The following is an 18,846-nucleotide window of genomic DNA, read 5'->3' on the forward strand; positions in this document are numbered from 1 at the left end:
TAAAAAACTGTGCTGCCTGAACAGTGAAACCCACCAACTATGTCAGAAAAAGAGAAGGAAGGGGGTGAGCCAGCTTGACTGACTGACAGCAATTTTTTTTGTCCTCATATTCTTATAATTCATAAGCAAGTATCGATCTATAATAGATTCTATATGTAAAGAGAAATTAGCATCTGGCCTAAATGTGGCATGTCCTATACAAAACATGCCTGTCTTTACATTAATAGTGGTAATACCTGTAGCAGCAGTAGTAGAAAAATAAAGCTGGCAGTTGTAGCAGAGTAGATAGCTATATTTGAAAAAAAAAAAAAACGCACGTCAACGAGTACATATTCCCCAACCTTTGTGGCAGCGAAAAAGTCTACGGTGAGAACTTGTCACGCTTCACTAACTCTACGCCAAAAAATCCTAGGTTTTCAGAGTTGTTTTCATTGCAGCGGTAGTAAATGAATTTGCATTACTTCTAAGAAAATTTAAGGTTTATAAAGGTGCATCAAATACTCGAAGTGGTGTTTCAACGATTCACAAGTGTTTTAAGGGTTTATATTGGTGTTTTAAGGGTTAAGTTTTTTTTTTTTTCACTTCTCAGTTATATTCCTGAACCCAAAGATATTTCATGATGCTCATATTACTTATAAAAGACTTGGGGTTTACAATGGCATATCGGGAGTACAAAAGTGCTTCAAAGGCTTACAAATCTTTTTAAGGGTTTGTGTTGGTGTTTTAAGAGTTTTCAAGTATGTTCGTGGTTTCAGTTGTTAATTATGAAGTTTGTATTATTAGTAAGGATGTTCGGAGGTTTAAAAGTTTATATCAAGATATTGCAAAAGTATTTCAAGGGTTTTCAAGGTTTTTGAGTGTTTATATACTAGTTTTTAAGGATTCCCAAGAAATAAATAGATACTTAGATGAAAATAAAAGTAAAAAGAAGTTTGTTGGAGAAAAATATTGTTAAAGTTTAATTACTATTATTAGTAGTAGTATTATTTCATAATTTTATTATTATTATTATTATTATTATTATTATTATTATTATTATTATTATTATTATTATTATCATTATTATTATTATTATTATCGTTATTATTATCATTATTAATATTATTACTATTATCATTATTAATATTATTATTATTATTACTATTATTATTATTATTATTATTATTTTTATTATTATCATAATTATCCTTATTATTACTAGGCATCATAATTGTTACTACTACTACTTCTCCGTACTGCTAGTGCTATTACTTTACTAATTACACACACACACACACACACACACACACACACACACACACATACACATACAGAATATTGTCATCATTATATTTTGTGTAATTTTCAAGCTCTATCAAAAGCTATTAAATGTTATGTTACTACTACTACTACTACTACTACTACTATTATTGTTACCATTATTGTTATTATTGTTTCTGCCACTAGTGAGGGTTTTTACATCAAGCACTGCAAGAATGCCTGCGGCGTCATGTCCCAGTTGAGACTGCAGCTCCCACCCCGACGCAGCCACCAACCAGTTGCATGCATTCAATTGCACATAACTGGAAATTTATTATCGGTCTTCTTCGTTCTGATTCTTATACGCTCGTTATCAGACGAGCACGACATGATTTTGCATTCATGCATGAGCAGAAGGAAAAAAAGAGAAGGTCGTGGGTTCATCCGTATTAAAAAACAAAAGATCTTCAACTGAGGAGTTCGTTGCTGCTCAATAGCTGAATATGGACCCTGTGAAATTCCAAGACCATTGTTGGTTGATGGCTTTAACATAGGGCATAAAGAACTGCATGACGTTATTTAAGCAATAAGTCTTTGTGTTTTTCCTTTCCACCGATCCATTAGGCGAGATTTTTTATTTCTGCACAAATACTGTGCGGAGGTTTCTACATTCTCGCCACGCGAAGCATAGCCATGCAGTTGCGAGCCGATCAGTGTTCACAACCTTATATTTCTATCGCCCCGATGTGAGGAATTCTAAAAAAAACAATGTGTTACTTCTAAAGACGGGTTCACATGTGCCAATTTGCGACTGTTATTTTTAGTCGAAAAGTGTCAGACGTAGCGCCTGGAAAGTATCAACTCATTGGCGTCTTGGCGGGAAGTGAGTGTAAACAAACGGCTACCCGCCAAGATGTCTTCCTCCTGTGACGATGCTTAAGTTGTGGTTGCTCTTCTTTTGACGTACAGGAAGAGTCAACAGAAAAGAAAATGCCTCTGGATACGTCCCTGTCTAAGTAGAAGGAAAGAAAGGAGTGTCTATCAACACACTAAATTAACCTACATTTCTCATAAGAAAATTGTTAATCTTAAGAAGAGACTATGCACAATTGCGATCAAATTAAATCCTGACAAGTCTTCAATCCTCACCTCAAACAACACCCTGCATTGAGGGAAACACAGTTCTTGTAGTATGGCAGCTATTTCGTCGAACGACGATTTGCGCAAGTTTTTTTTTTTTTTTTTTTTTGTATAATTCATATCTGGGGTCCCAAATGTGTTCTTTTTTTCCCTCACTAACTCTAACATCTTCTCTACCTCTGGAGACCATATTTTCAAAACTTACTCCGTGACTTCACAACGTAAATAAAATCGCAAATCGATTGGCAAGACCAACATGTTGGTCTTGATTTGCGACTGCTTTCTGCAGTCGCTATATATACGCGCCGATTGCGAGTCGGAAACTATACGTTCGTAAGAAACAGTCGCAAATTGGCACTTGTGAACCCGCCTTAATGCAACTGCTTCCTCCGACGTAAGCAGCTGGTTTCATGCAACTGATTGTGTCGGTGTGTGAGTTGCCTTACCATCCACTTCAATTTCACCTGTGAATCTTTTTGCCCCTTGCACCAACTATAACAGTAACCCGCGTATGCTAGATAGGCGAGGCCTTTCTTTTGGAATAAGTTTTCCTCCAGTGATGGGAACAAATAGTTAGGCAGGGGAGTTACCAACAACGCAGCTGGAAGGAAAAGGCCATTGATTTCAGTCGTTGCCGATCTCTCTCTCTCTCTCTCTCTCTCTCTCTCTCTCTCTAATCTATGCTAAACCAGCGGACTATTGTTGGTTCTAAGTTCGGAGTTATGCTACGAGTAGATCTGCAGGTGTTCAGTGATGAAGAGACTTCTATGATCCGCGTAAACTGGTCTTACGTGTATCATTACTCGTATAAGACTATACATCGGACTGTTCCGTCATGGACAATTTGTCTAGCTGTGCTACATTCCGATGAAGAAAGCTAGGGATCATTCAAAAAGGCTTTTGTTCCTTCTGTGCGTGTCATAATACGGATATGTTACTGCCTTTTATTGTGGAGTTGTTATGGTGGACTGATGAGTACATGCCTAGAATCACGCACATATCCCGGTGGCTACGACTTTCTGATACTAGTTCTAGAGTGAAGACTGCGATGAATTACGCGAGCAGAAATGTTTCCTACACATTGATGTCCTGTAATATGGTTTCCCCCACACATGCAAAGACATACGTTGCATCCTGCTTCCTGTGCTGGTTCGGCTATCTCTGGCGTTAGTGGCATGCATGGAGTTGCGTAAGCACGCAGTGGAAATGAAGTGTAGGATATCTGTCCTTTATCTGACGAATCTCTGATACAGAAATTATTACTTTTTTTATTACTTTTTTTCATGGACGAAACTGCGCCATGGACATCGCTTGACAATTTTAAATGACAGTGGCACATGGCAGGTACTTGCTGCATGGAAGGGTGCTGATCTCGAGGGCTGTGACCATGCAGTAAGGTAGCAGTGACTGAGGCCTCTTTACCTTGACAGCGACAATAACTGGAATGGTACTGCACACAAAAATAAATACAGCCTATATATATATATATATATATATATATATATATATATATATATATATATATATATATATATATATATATATATATATATATATATGGTCGACTTGGAGGTAATCCCTTGTAATCCTGGTGCACGGCATGCAGCCACCTGCCACTACATTTGTGTAAAGATTCAGGATTTTTCGCAGTCGTCCCGTTCCAAAATTATACACAACAATTCCAGCTCATGATTGGTTGTGTTGCGGTTTCACGCGGAAGTTTCAAATATGATAAATTAATCGTCAGTGAATATTAGTTAGAGCTAATCAATAGTGATAACATTTGGATATTACTTATACATATTTATTTATTTTCATTTATTCATTTGTCTTCTGCCTTTGCACACAAATACGTATTAAGGCTATCCTGAAGATAGGTTCCTTTTTCGAGCACAAGGCTTCTGTTGATACTTTCGGATGGGAGTCAAACTTCTTAGGTGCTATGCGCCACCCCAGGAAATACAAGTCTTATGTTTAGTCTGAAGTCACATCGTATCATTACAACATAATAATGGTAAGTAATATAAGCTTCCACGTAAGTACACTGGCAAACTATGTAAAAAAATAAGAATAAATAGATAATAAATAAATGAATAAAATAAATAAATAAAAAAAAACTATTTTGACTTCACTTACGTCTAACCTCACTCAGGAATCTGAGCTCAGACAATAAATACTCAAGTGAGTCATTTCTTTATTACCGTAGTCTCGATAGTAGACTGGTTAACTGGCAACTATTCCGTGTGAAATAAACCCTGGCACCTGACATCTGACTTGTACGCACTTCTGAGCAAGAAGGGCACAAGAAGAGGTTCCGAAGGCCGAGTTACAAGGGTGTGAGGCAGCTGTGAGCGCCAGCAGCTGACTGTTGTAGCTGTGCCAGTGTAGCGTGTGACACAGGCGAGGGAGGTACGCTTGGACTTTACGTGATCTTTAAGTCTTGTGTTTACCCTCCTACTTTTGTGTATCACTGAAGGAACACTGGGCTTTCATCGCGTCAAGACAGGTAACGGAATGAACTAGTCCACTTACCTCGGTCTTATATTGCCTTACGGTGTGGTTTGGCTATCTAAAGGCCCACTGTACCATCTGCCCTACATAAATGATAACTGTTCAAGAAATTACAGTGCTAAATAGATCCAAGTTATGAACATACGAGAACAATGAGGCAAGGATAGTTTATTTTTTAATCTTTCACGTTTATTTTTCCCTATTGTCTATTTTTTTTCCTAATTTCAGAGAACTCTTTGAACACTTCCTATGTAAATGAAGTTGGTAAAGAATACGTATATCTTCGTGCTTGAGTATAAATATTTTCCTACTTCATTTTCCTTGCAATGTGTGTGTGTGTGTGTGTGTGTGTGTGTGTATATATATATATATATATATATATATATATATATATATATATATATATATATATATATATATATATATATATATATAGAGAGAGAGAGAGAGAGAGAGAGAGAGAGAGAGAGAGAGAGAGAGAGAGAGAGAGAGAGAGAGAGAGAATGTGTGTACATTATATCGTGTTTCAAGTGTCAGAGGGGAAGGGATGGGAATGGAAGGCGTTATCCACTCTTGCTAGACTTGTAGGGCTGGACAAACTTTTCAGTGTTAGGGCCACATAAAAAAAAAAAAAAATCACCATCTTATAGGGCCGCATACTATATATTAACCCAAAATCATTGATATTTAAGATACAAAATTAAAGGCTTCTAAAGAAAAACCATTCTCACATGCATGTGCACACTTGCGGGAAGAAAATGAAATGTTCACAATTACTATTTGGCGTTAATTGTTTATTAACTTGCTAGCTCTTTCAAATTTACTGACATTTATCGGGCCGCATGAATTCCTTTCGCGGGCGGGCCGTAGTCTGCCCACACCTGGAGCTAAATAGTGATATTTGTATTAGTCAACATTCTGTTAATACTCATTTTAAACGTCTGAATTGCTGTAGCACTCTTCACTCACATTCTGAACTGGAAATACTTCGTAGACTCCACCGGACATAACTACAGTTGCTACACGGATTTTCCAAGTACTATGTGGTCCATAATTATATCCTTACATATAAAGTAAATCGTGAACTATAGTAAGGTCACTGAAGGAAAGGAAAAAAAGAATCCATGAAAGTTTTTTTTTTTTTTTTTCATTTTATGCAGTAACCAGGGGTTTTCGAGGACCATTAATTCTTTGGCTGTCAAAGTATGTAAATGAAATAAGTGTAGACTAAGTGTTAATGTTGTTTTTTTTATTTGTTTATTTGTTGATTTTTTTATTAATTTATCGGCTAACTTTTCGGCACTGCGTAAATAACTATTCTGGCAAAAAATTATCCTTCCTCGATTTGAGAATCAATTAACACAATATAGTCTACATACGTAGATTAAAATATTAATTAAGCTCTTGCAATATATGATAAAACAAAGTAATGCTTCTCAGGGGATACTATACGTCTAGTAATCTGACTACATAATGATATTCAATTATATAGTGGTTGCCATGACAATTAATTGACTGGGCACATACTCGTATATAGTGCAAAGCATGCAGCTTCCCTTGTGATTCTTGCCGTGGAAGTAGATAACGTGAACGTACTACAATACACGTCATGATCCATGAATTTTGAAGTCAATAAAAAAAAACACGTAAATTACATCTCTAAGTGCCCTTTGTCGTATTTTGAAATATAAGGAAAATGAGTAGAATGCAGGGGCCATGAGGAACGCTATAAGAGTGAGTGGGCCAAACACTGGAGGCAGGATATAGTAGGTACACGAGCGAGGATTAACCATGCCTTGAATGGCCTTGAATGTAATGCCTCTACGTACCACTATATAGTTCTTGGCTCACTGAGGGCGAGTGCCGGCGAAGAGGGAGGTCATTGAAAACGGGCGTGTCCTTTAACACTTTATTTATTTATCTATTTATTTATTGCTACTGCAATAGTCAAATAGGAATGTACGTGTTATATCACTCAACTACTCTAATTAGTAGTGTAATCCATTATTTGAGAGAGAGAGAGAGAGAGAGAGAGAGAGAGAGAGAGAGAGAGAAAGAGAGAGTCTTTACCTTGAGAGAGGGCGTGAGGCCGCGGAACAAACACGAGTGCATGAATAAACTTTCTCTTTATCGGTCAGTCAGTCACCATAGTAACGGAGATGTTTGGGCTACTGTATTTTTGAATGTCTATTTCTCGGTGTCATCAGCAGTGTATATTTATGCAACCCTGATTCAATATTATAACGTATATAATTGACCTTAACAGCCTCTGAGGTGTGAGATCATTAAATACGCAAGAGTTTATCTTATCAGCTTGAGGCGATATCCCGCTTCATTTTCCTTAGTATTATCACGCATGTTATATTAGAACACTTTTTATGACCACCTCGAGACGCTAATGCCTACAGTATATAGTAGGTAGGTGTGGATATAAAGGTGACAGACAGTTTATTGCAAGTTGTATTGTGGGAAGTTTACGCACAGCTCATCTATTGTAGCATATACTTTTCTATAGGGTATCATTATGTGTTGTGTTTGTATCTGACTTTATAGGCTAAAAGATATTCAATTGTATAAGGTAAAACGAAGTGAAGTGGGTGTATGAGTGGTAGGGTTTAGCAGGTAACTTACTGCTCCCCTACTACCGTGCAAGGCAAGTTATTATATAACGCCGCTCTTGTTTCAGAATAATTGCGGCATTCTTTTGTATGGAAAGAATAATATTACGCAGCAACGCAAGACAGGCCTAAAATTACAGAGGAAAGTCCTTGGTAGGTTGGAAATGGAAACCCGAGGCACTGTAGGGAGGGGCAGTGCTGTTGAGACGAGGAAGGGGCGGTGATAAGCAAAGCAGCAGCAGCAGGAGAGGAATGTGTTGATTGTTGATACAAGGAGCAGCTTAGGAGTGAGGTGTGTTGAGCTCTTTACTGTGATTGTCAGATTTCTCATGTAGACAGCTAAACAGTTTTCAGTACAGGGGTTTGGGTATGGGTTGCGTGAAATAGATATATGAAAAAACAAACAATGAATGAACGTGATTCAGGAGTAAACAGTCCGCCCTTATTTCCGTAGGGTTGTGTCAGCGATGGATGTCTGTATGGCAGAATCAGCTTAAGTAGTGATGATAATGGTGGTAAAGGCTGGGCTTTACTATATATTTGTTAACTGATGAAATTGAAGTGTTTAGGTAACCCGTCAAAAAGTTGATAGTACTTCACTTCAACTTATTGAGCTAATGTTTACCATTAGTCCTTGTCAGCAACACATGACAGGCTTTTTAACAACTATACATGTGCTTGAATGATTTTCTTTTTTTGTGTATGTGAGGGAGAGGAAGGGATTACATCATAACCCACCTATCCACACAACAAGTGTGGAGACAGGAATGCAAGGTTTTTGGATTGGGAGGCAACCTGGCAAAATTTAGTAATAAATGTAACCTAAAAATCATATATATATATATATATATATATATATATATATATATATATATATATATATATATATATATATATTTATATATAAAGTTTGTTAATGACTTAACATGTACCTGGACCCGACAAAGAATATTAACCCAACATCCTAGACGCTATTTAAGTGTTTAAGGAATTTTGTTGGGGTCTGTTTCTAGGGGATGATAGCTATTCACATTCATAGGCTATATTTATCAGTAAAGCTTGTTATTGTGTGCATAACATGACAAAAAATAGTTTTTTCAACTATTCTATCTTTTGTTTTATTAATTAATCGGTATAAATAGGAAATGTCAAAATCTTTCAAACTCAAACTCTCCTCGTGACTTCTGGCATCTAGCCAAAAACATTCCAAATAACTTCACTTCTTCATCTTTCCCTCCTTTATTTCATCCTGATGGCACCTCTGCCATCTCTTCTGTCTCTAAAGCTGAACTCTTTTCTCAAACCTTTGCTCACAACTCCACCTTCGACGATTCTGGGCTTGTCCCTCCCTCTCCTCCTCCCTCTGACTATTTCATGCCTACAATCAAAATTCTTCATAATGATGTTTTCCATGCCCTTGCTGGCCTAAACCCTCGGAAGGCTTATGGACCTGATGGGGTCCCTCCTATTGTTCTCAAAAACTGTGCTTCTGTGCTTGCACCTTGCCTGGCCAAACTCTTCCAACTTTGTCTATCGACTTCTACCTTTCCTTCCTGCTGGAAGTTCGCCTACATTCAGCCTGTTCCTAAAAGGGTGACCGTTCTAACCCCTCAAACTACCGTCCTATAGCTTTAATCTCTTGCTTGTCTAAAGTTTTTAATCTATCCTGAATAGGAAGATTCTCAAACATCTGTCACTTCACAATCTTCTGTCTGATCGCCAGTATGGCTTCCGTCAAGGTCGCTCTACTGGTGATCTTCTGGCTTTCCTTACTGAGTCTTGGTCATCCTCTTTTAGAGATTTCGGTGAAACTTTTGCTGTTGCGTTAGACATATCAAAAGCTTTTGATAGAGTCTGGCATAAAGCTTTGATTTCAAAACTGCCCTCTTACGGCTTCTATCCTTCTCTCTGCAACTTTATCTCATGTTTCCTTTCCGACCGCTCTATTGCTGCTGTGGTAGACGGCTACTGTTCTTCTCCTAAACCTATTAATAGTGGTGTTCCTCAGGGTTCTGTCCTGTCACCCACTCTCTTTCTATTATTCATTAATGACCTTCTTAACCAAACTTCTTGCCCTATCCACTCCTACGCTGATGATACCACCCTACATCTTTCCACGTTCTTTCAGAGACGTCCAACCCTTCAGGAAATTAACAGATCACGCGGGACGCCACGGAACGCCTGACTTCCGATCTTTCTAAAATTTCCGATTGGGGCAGAGAAAATCTAGTAGTTTTCAATGCCTCAAAAACTCAATTCCTCCATCTATCAACTCGACACAACCTTCCAGACAACTATCCCCTCTTCTTCAATGACACTCAACTGTCTCCCTCTTCCACAATGAATATCCTCGGTCTGTCCTTTGCTCATAATCTTAACTGGAAACTTCACATCTCATCTCTTGCTAAAACAGCTTCTATGAAATTAGGTGTTCTGAGGCATCTCCGCCAGTTTTTCTCGCCCCTCCAACTGCTTACTCTGTATAAGGGCCTTATCCGTCCCTGTATGGAGTACTCTTCGTATGTTTGGGGTGTTCCAGTCACACAGCTTTGCATGATAGGGTGGAATCAAAAGCTCTTCGTCTCATCAACTCCCCTCCTCTGACTAACTGTCTTCAGTCTCTTTCTCACCGCCGAAATGTTGCATCCCTTTCTATATTTTATCGCTATTTTCATGGTAACTGTTCTACTGATCTTGCTAACTGCATGCCTCCCCTCCTCCTGCGGCCACGCTGCACAAGGCTTTCTTCTTCCTCTCATCCCTATTCTGTTCAACTCTCTAATGCAAGAGTTAACCAGTACGCTCAATCATTCATCCCTTTCATAGGTAAACTCTGGAACTCCCTCCCTGCATCTGTATTTCCGAATTCCTACAACTTGTCTTCTTTTAAGAGGGAGGTATCGAGGCATTTGCTCCCCTAATTCTGGCTGACGGCTTTGGCACTTTTTGTACTCTTTGGAGAGCCAGCGCTCAAGTGAGCTTTTTTCTAACTTTCTTTTTTTTGCCCTTGGCTGGCCCTCTTCCCTACGTAAAAAAAAAAAAAAAAAAAACATGGTTCCTGAGGAAGAACTGAGCATTGAAAAAAAATAAATGCATTTCCCCTGGAAATTCAAGACATGGTTTCTAAGAATCTAGTAAAGTATGCATCCCCAGTGTTGTAGAGTATGATGGTTTAGTTAAAAGATTATACTTTCTGTTACAAATGTGTATATGTTAGAATATCCAATTTTAGAATTATCTTGGTAATCTGTATGAATGAAAGATCTTTAGGTGGGAGAGAAGAAAAACAGCTGCTGTATAGCAATTTCATTGCTGCATTATGATAATTTCCTTACTGTCATATTGTAATCCCAACAGCAATGTAGCAGTGCACTGGCTGCCACTTAACAATCTCCTCACCATCACATGTCAATTCAGGAACTGCCACATCCTCACAGTCTATGATCTGCTTATAACATAACAGTCCCCTAATGGCTATAATAAACATACTTAATTATCTCACTGCCACACAACAGCTTCCTGATTGCCTTATGAGAGTCTCCTAATTGTCATATAACAATTAACTCAGCTGCATAAGTCTTCTGATTGCCATATAACAGTCTGCTTATTGATCAAGGGATATATCAGCTTCATGCAACATGTTCCTCAGTGACCTACTACCATGTATGATAACCTTTTTAACTCCCTGCATTATCCCTCATAAATCAATAATAGTATTTTGATGGGCAAGATATACATAATAAGCTTGCTGCTGAAGGTATGTGAATGAAAGGAATGCCAGCCTGTCATTGGGAGTGGTGGTGGTGGTGGTGTGCTTAAGGTGGAGTGGAGATGCAATATACACCAGGAGATAATTGTAGGCAGGCAGAATAGTGTTGGTGATCAATGAATTTTAAGGACTTTACTAAATTTGTAGCTTACTCAGCATTACAAAGTCTCCCACAAACAGATGTAACTAAACCTGATGATTTGTTGTAGTGAAGGATCTGTGGGTTGAGTTGAGTTCAGTACATCATCATATTGTCTCTTTAATCCCATGGTGCCACTACTTCAGCTGGCCTATCACTTGTGTCCACTACAGGTTCATGTACTGTTTTTTCTGAGTCCCACTTTTGATACCCTATTATTTGTTGCTCACCAACCATAACAAATATAGGACATGGTCTCAAAGTGTTCAGTTAGTGCTTGAAATTTTGTTGATCGACCTAAGAAATAAATAATAATATTTGATTAATTTGACTTTGAAAGCCATTCCAAAAATTCTGAAGACATGGGTGAGTTTGTACCATTTGATGTGTGTGTGCTTGTTATGTTTTTTGTTTATTGAACTTTCAAAATGACTGAGAATTAAGTGTAGTATATTAGTACAATATATACATTTATTTGTGTAGTTCATTTTCTTCTTTACTTAACTTTCAGAGTGACATTAAGAAACAAGAGAAGCTAGGCACCATGCAAAAGCAAGAGGAAATTGGCTTTTCACCTGTTTACCCTGCAGGGGGACAGTACCCACCGCCAGGCCAGTACCCCCCACCAGGGCAGTACCCACCTCCTGGCCAGTACCCACCCCCAGGCCAATATCCACCACCAGGCCAGTACCCTCCTCCTGGCCAGTACCCACCCCCAGGCCAGTATCCTCCACCAGGCCAGCCAGGTCCTTATGGCCAACCTGCTCCCGGTGAGTAACAGAATGAGTGTGTGCTCTTCTACTCTAGTCCAGCCTATGTGTACAGGGCCTGATCTTTCCTGGTGTGTCTCGTCTTCATTCTGTGTTTCCTTCAAGGGATACACTTTCAGCTTCTGTCATTTCATGGTATAATCTATTGAATATATTAATTTTTTCTTCAGGGAAAGATGTTATGATATATTTTGTTGAACTATTTAGGTATATTCTTTTCTGATATTTTTTAGCATCTCCTTAAATGTAGTAAGTATTCTCTATTTATTTGTTCTTCTATAAGTGATGACCACACAATTCCTGCATACACTAAATTTGGTTTCATCATTATAGTTAGTTATTGAATTCATCTTATTTTATTATGTTTGTCATTATTTATTTATTTTTTTATTTGCACCATCACAGAATGATGTTTCTGATGTTATCATTGTCCATTCATTTTCATGTGATGGTGATAGCAGATATAACAGTCATTGTAGCTCACATTCCCCTGCTAATCCTCCCAAGATACTGTTTGTTATCACTCACTGCCCTTGTTGCTTATCACAAACACACAAAGACAATCTGTCACATGTTATGAACCCAGGAATGGTTTTTTGTTGCTTTATCAGAGAATGTATTTACTGCAAATTCTCTCTCTCTCTCTCTCTCTCTCTCTCTCTCTCTCTCTCTCTCTCTCTCTCTCTCTCTCTCTCTCTCTCTCTCTCTCTCTCTCTCTCTCTCTCTCTCTCTCTCTCAAAATTCTTTAGTTTTATTAGTCTATTAATTTTTCATCTCTTGCACTCCATTTGGTTCTACTTTTTTTTTTCTTACCATTTATTTCAATCAATTTTCTTTGAAGATCTACTTTGACTATTTTGTTTTCCACTCATTTCATTCAGTCTTCTTTCTTTTACTCTTTTATAGATAGCCCTGAGGTATCTCTTATGAATGCTCCTTCTTTCTTCATAACTGCTTCTCTAACCATGCCAGTCCACTGTGCATTTCCTTTCCTTATCTTCAATTTTATCATGTTCTGCTAACTAAAGGATGCCATACTCATTACACATCCTTTCCTTTTTATCTTGTGTTTTAGCCAAATCAATCGATACTCTCTCCCTTTAGCCTTTCCCACTCATTGCAACCACTGACATCAATCCTGAGGCATCATCTAACCAAACAGTTTGTTCACTCTCCCATTCACTGTATCCTTCATGACTATTCTTTAGCATTTCTGATGTATTCCATTTATTTTGTAACACAGAATATCTTCCATGCTAAACATTTTCAATCTTTATCATCATTAAAGTCCCCTGCTCCAACATCTTGTGGAGCCACTGACAGGTGGCTAGCTCAGCTCAGTGGAAGTAAGGTAATACTGTCAGATCAAAAAGCTAAACCCATTAGCTTATATTTTGCTGCATTCTGCCATCACCTCCACATTAGAAGTGTAATAAGAGTTCTAATCATGTGAAGTTGGGATGGGATGAAAATACCATCTCTAACATAGGTGCTAGGCACATACACACCTTTATTTGCTTATCGTTTTCTTAGTGGCCAGGTTGAAAGGAATGTTTATGGCAATCATCCAGTCTCATACCTTGATTTGATCTCATTGTCTATGATGCTGTTACTGGATCGAGGTTCTAAGAACTTTTGATAAAAAAGGGAAGCTGCCAGAAGACTCTTAATCTACATCTGGCAGTCCCCTTTTTTTCAAGTGTTCACTAGTAATTATTGGTAATTAAAATGAAAAGTATATTAGAAAGATAGGTGAAGAGATAGATCCCATGAAATGTTTACTATGGTCTCTGTGGGGTAGCTAATTATCTCATGCAGAATAGTCACCAAATGAGTATCTTGATCTTCTATCATCCTTGATGGCAATCATAGGATATGGAGGGCCACCAGGGGCACCAGGTGGTGTGCCACAAGGTGGATATGGGCCTCCTCCAGGTCAGTATGGTTATGGCCCAGTCCCAGGACAGTATGGTGAACAACAACCGGGCCAGCCAGGTATGCCCCTCAACTTCAAATAATATTTCATATTGCTAACACCTGGCTTGTAAGTTGCTTTTTCCACTGGTTTGTATGTATCACCCTCAACAAACATGCCATAGTACATATACTGCTTCCGGCAAAGGACTGTAGTACTGTATTGGTATTCTTACACTATTAGAATGGAATCTGTGCTGTCACCAGGATGAATCACATTGCACTACTTCCCTCCTGAACTCTTGAGTCTTGTTATAGTCAAGAAGCCTTGTCAAGAGACGGGGAAGTAACACTAGTTTACAACTCTGTTTTGTAAATTTTGGAGTTCAAGAGAGGACATTAATGCACACCTGCATGTATCAGTAAAACATCTGTTTCTGTGCTTTAACAATACCATGTAACACACACACACACACACACACACACACACACACACACACACACACACACACACACACACACACACACACACACACACGGTAGCTCAGTGGTTAGGCGCTGGCTTCACAAGCCAGATGACGGGGTTTGATTCCCCGGCCGGTGGAGATATTTGGGTGTGTCTCCTCACGTGTAGCCCTGTTCACCTAGCAGTGAGTAGGTACGGGATGTAAATCGAGGAGTTGTGATCTTGTTGTCCCGGTGTGTGTGTGTGCCTGGTCTCAGACCTATCCCAAGATCGGAAATAATGAGCTCTGAGCTCGTTCCGTAGGGTAACATCTGGCTGTCTCATCAGAGACTGCAGCAGATCAAACAGTGAATTACACACACACACACACACACACACACACACACACACACACACACACACACACACACACACACACACACACACACACACACACACACACACACACACACACACACACACACACACACACACACACACACACACACACACACACAGTCTCAGGCAGAATACTGAAAGAACGTAGGGAAGAATTAGCAAGTCCTATATACAACATCATAAAATGCTCAATAGAAAATGGAACAGTACCAGTAGAATGGAAAAGAGCTGAGGTGGTTCCCACATATAAGAGCGGAAGGAAGGAAGAATCTTTAGATTATAGACCGGTATCACTACCTAGTGTAATATGCAAGATGTGTGAAAGGATAATAAAGAAACAATGGATCGAATTCCTTGAAGACAACAAATTAATATCAAATAGCCAATTTGGTTTTAGAAAAAGACAGTCGTGTGTAACTAATTTATTGAGTTTCTATTCTAGAATAGTTGATAGAGTACAAGAGAGAGAGGGATGGATTGACTGTATTTACTTGGATTTAAAAAAGGTGTTTGACAAAGTGCCACATGCAAGATTACTATGGAAGTTAGAGGAGAAGGGTGGCTTAAAAGGAAGCACATTGAGATGGATAGAAAATTATTTGAGGGGGAGAGAAATAAGGACGGTAGTTAAAGATATGAAGTCCAAGTGGAGAGCAGTAGAAAGCGGAGTGCCACAGGGGTCAGTATTGGCACCAATACTTTTCCTCATTTATATTAACGACATGCCAGAAGGAGTGAACAGCTACATAAATCTGTTTGCAGATGATACAAAACTGTGCAGAGTTATAAAGCAAAAGAGGATTGTGAAATACTGCAAGAAGACCTAAATAAGATCTGGGAATGGAGTAAAAGTGGGAAATGGAATTCAATGTGAACAAAAGCCATGTCATGGAAATGGGAAAGAGTGAAAGACGACCTGGGAATCTATAAGATGGGAGATGGAGTAGAACTGGAGAAAGTAAAAAGGAAAAGGACTTAGGAGTGACGATGGAAGAAAACAATCAACCAGTAAGCCATATTGATAGAATTTTAGAGAAACATATAATTTGCTAAGGAATATTGGAGTAGCGTTTCACTACATGGACAAAGAAATGATGAAGAAATTGATAAGTACTATAATAAGACCCAGATTGGAATATGCAGCAGTAGTGTGGACCCCTCATAAAAGAAACACATAAGGAAATTGGAGAGACTACAAAAATGGCTACAAGAATGGTTCCAGAATTTGAAGGGATGACATATGAGGAGAGACTAAAGGCTATGGATCTTCCAACCCTGTAACAAAGAAGGGAGAGAGGGGATCTGATACAAGTTTATAAATTGATCAACAGAATGGACCAAGTGGATAATGAGAAACTGATCCTGAGAGAAGAATATGACATTAGAAGCACAAGATCGCATAGTAAAAAGCTGAGAAAAGGAAGATGTCTGAGAGATATTAAAAAATATAGTTTCCCGCAGAGATGTATTGAGACGTGGAACAGTTTAAATGAAGAAGTAGTGTCTGCAACGAGTGTGCATACTTTTAAAGTAAGATTGGATAAGTGCAGATATGGAGACAGGGCCACACGAGCATAACGCCCAGGCCCTGTAAAACTACAACCAGGTAAATACACACACACACACACACACACACACACACACACACACACACACACACACACACACACACACACACACACACACAGCATAAAGAGGTGTAAAACTACAACTAGGTAAATACTAGGTAAATACACACACACACACACACACACACACACACACACACACACACACACACACACACACACACACACACACACACACACACACACACATATAATGGAACTAGAAAAGAGCAAAAGAAGACAGGTATGGAATTATTTGATAGGAGAGGAACAAATAATGAAGACTAAAGAGGAAAAAGATCTGGGAGTGATTATACAGGAAAATGTGAGCCATGAAAAACACATAAGGAAGATATTTGGATTGTCATATAAAATGTTTACTAATATAAGAATGGCATTCCAATTCATGGACAAAGATATGATGAAAAAATCATCATAAGCATGATATGTCCAAAGCTGGAATATGCAGCTGTGGTGTGGTCTCCGGGCTCTAAAAAAAATATAAGAAGATTAGAACGGATACAGAAGATTGCTACAAAGATGGTGCCGTAACTAAAGGACCTAAAATATGAAGAACAACTGAAGGAAATGGGACTATCTACCTTATAAGATAGAAGAGAACAAGGAGACATAATAACAATGTACAAGATGGTCAATGGTATTGAAAAGAAAGACAGGAAAGATCTGGTGCTAGTGACAGAAGAAGATAGAAGGACAAGAGGACATGTAAAGAAGATCAGGATGAGGTAGTGTGTGAAGGATATTGGAAAATACAGTTATCCACACAGAATGGTGGAGAAGTGGAATGCATTGAATAATAAAGTTGTTACAGAAAAGAAACAAACTTTAAGAAAAAAAAATTAGATAAATTGATAAATGGAACAGACCAACCAAGGCTTTTTACAGACATGTGAACAACATCAAAAATACAAAAGTATTGAAAGTTTAGAAGTAAATGGAGTATACAGTGAAGATCCCAGGAAATGGCAGAGGCTATGAATGGATGCTTTCGGAAGGTATTCACAAAGGAGACTGCTTTTGACAAACCACTGGTAATGGAACAGAAAGGGATTATGAAGGAGTTTCAAGTAACGGTGGAGGAGATCAAGAACATGATGGGGAGTTTAGAAGTGAGAAAAGCTGTGGGACCTGATGGGGTATCAGGATGGATTTTAAGAGAATGCAGGGAGCAATTGGCAGAAAAAGTTTGTGAAGTAATTGATGCCTCATTAAGGGAAGGCGTAGTGCCCCAAGACTGGAAAAGAGCTAACATTGTCCCAATCTATAAATCAGGTAACAAGAGACCCATTGAACTATAGACCAGTGTCACTTACAAGTGTGGTAGCTAAGATGTGTGAGAGGGTGGTGAAGACTAGATGGACAGACTTCTTGGAGAAAAATGACATACTTTGTGAGTGTCAATTTGGTTTTAGGAAAGGGCGTTCATGCACGACAAACCTGATATGTTACTATTCGAGGGTGATAGATGTAATACAGGAAAGAGATGGTTGGGCTGATGGAATATATCTGGATTTAAAAAAGGCCTTTGATAAGGTACCACACCAGAGACTGATCTGGAAACTTGAAATGGTAGGAGGAGTGCATGGCAGTTTACTAAAATGGATGGAAGACTTTTGGTAGGAAGAGAAATGAGAACAATAATTAAGGACAGACCATCAGAATGGGGATTGGTGGAGAGTGGAGTTCCACAGGGATCAGTGTTGGCACCAGTAATGTTCGCAGTCTACATAAATGACATGGTGGATGGGGTGTCCAGTTATGTGAGCCTATTTGCAGGCGATGCAAAATTGTTACGAAAAGTGAGATGTGACAAAGATTGCGAACTACTCCAGGAAGACTTGGACAGAATATGGAAATGGAGCTGTACATGGCAAATGGAGTTCAACACGACAAAATGCAAGAAAATAGAGTTTGGCAAGAGTGAAAGAAGAATCAGGAGTATGTACAAGATAGGAAATGAAGACATAAAACCAGTCATGAAGAAAAAGACCTTGGGGTGACAATTACCAATGACCTATCGCCAGAGAGACATATAAACAAAATAATTGGAGAAGTATTGAACTTATTGAGGAACATAAGAGTGGCGTTCGTATATCTAGATGAAGAAATGATGAAGAAAATAATTACTGCAATGATAAGACCGAGGCTTGAATATGCAACAATACAGTGGGCTCGAACTTAAAGAAACACATAAGGAAACTAGAGAAAGTACAGAGGGCTGCAACGAAAATGGTGCCTGACTTAAGAGATTTGACTTATGAAGACAGACTGAAA

General features: G+C 38.6%; 1 protein-coding gene across 6 annotated transcripts in view; it reads left to right on the forward strand.

Moving 5' to 3' along the window:
- Positions 1–4,669: 4,669 nt before the first annotated feature.
- The window catches only part of LOC123498025 (phospholipid scramblase 2-like), a 36,899-nt gene continuing 22,722 nt past the window's right edge, over positions 4,670–18,846 (forward strand). Inside the window, exons 1-3 of one of the 6 annotated variants that reach the window (XM_045245102.1) lie at positions 4,670–4,788; positions 11,928–12,186; positions 14,059–14,181. In XM_045245102.1, coding sequence (XP_045101037.1) covers positions 11,961–12,186; positions 14,059–14,181 — 349 coding nt within the window. In that variant the 5' untranslated portion in view covers positions 4,670–4,788; positions 11,928–11,960. Of the gene's footprint in view, positions 5,048–7,649; positions 7,801–11,927; positions 12,187–14,058; positions 14,182–18,846 lie in introns of those variants that run through there. The other 5 variants (XM_045245101.1, XM_045245099.1, XM_045245100.1 and 2 more) reach the window with 5 other exon arrangements.

This window comes from Portunus trituberculatus, chromosome 47 (genome assembly GCF_017591435.1).
Source record: "Portunus trituberculatus isolate SZX2019 chromosome 47, ASM1759143v1, whole genome shotgun sequence".
NCBI classification, from domain to species: domain Eukaryota; kingdom Metazoa; phylum Arthropoda; class Malacostraca; order Decapoda; family Portunidae; genus Portunus; species Portunus trituberculatus.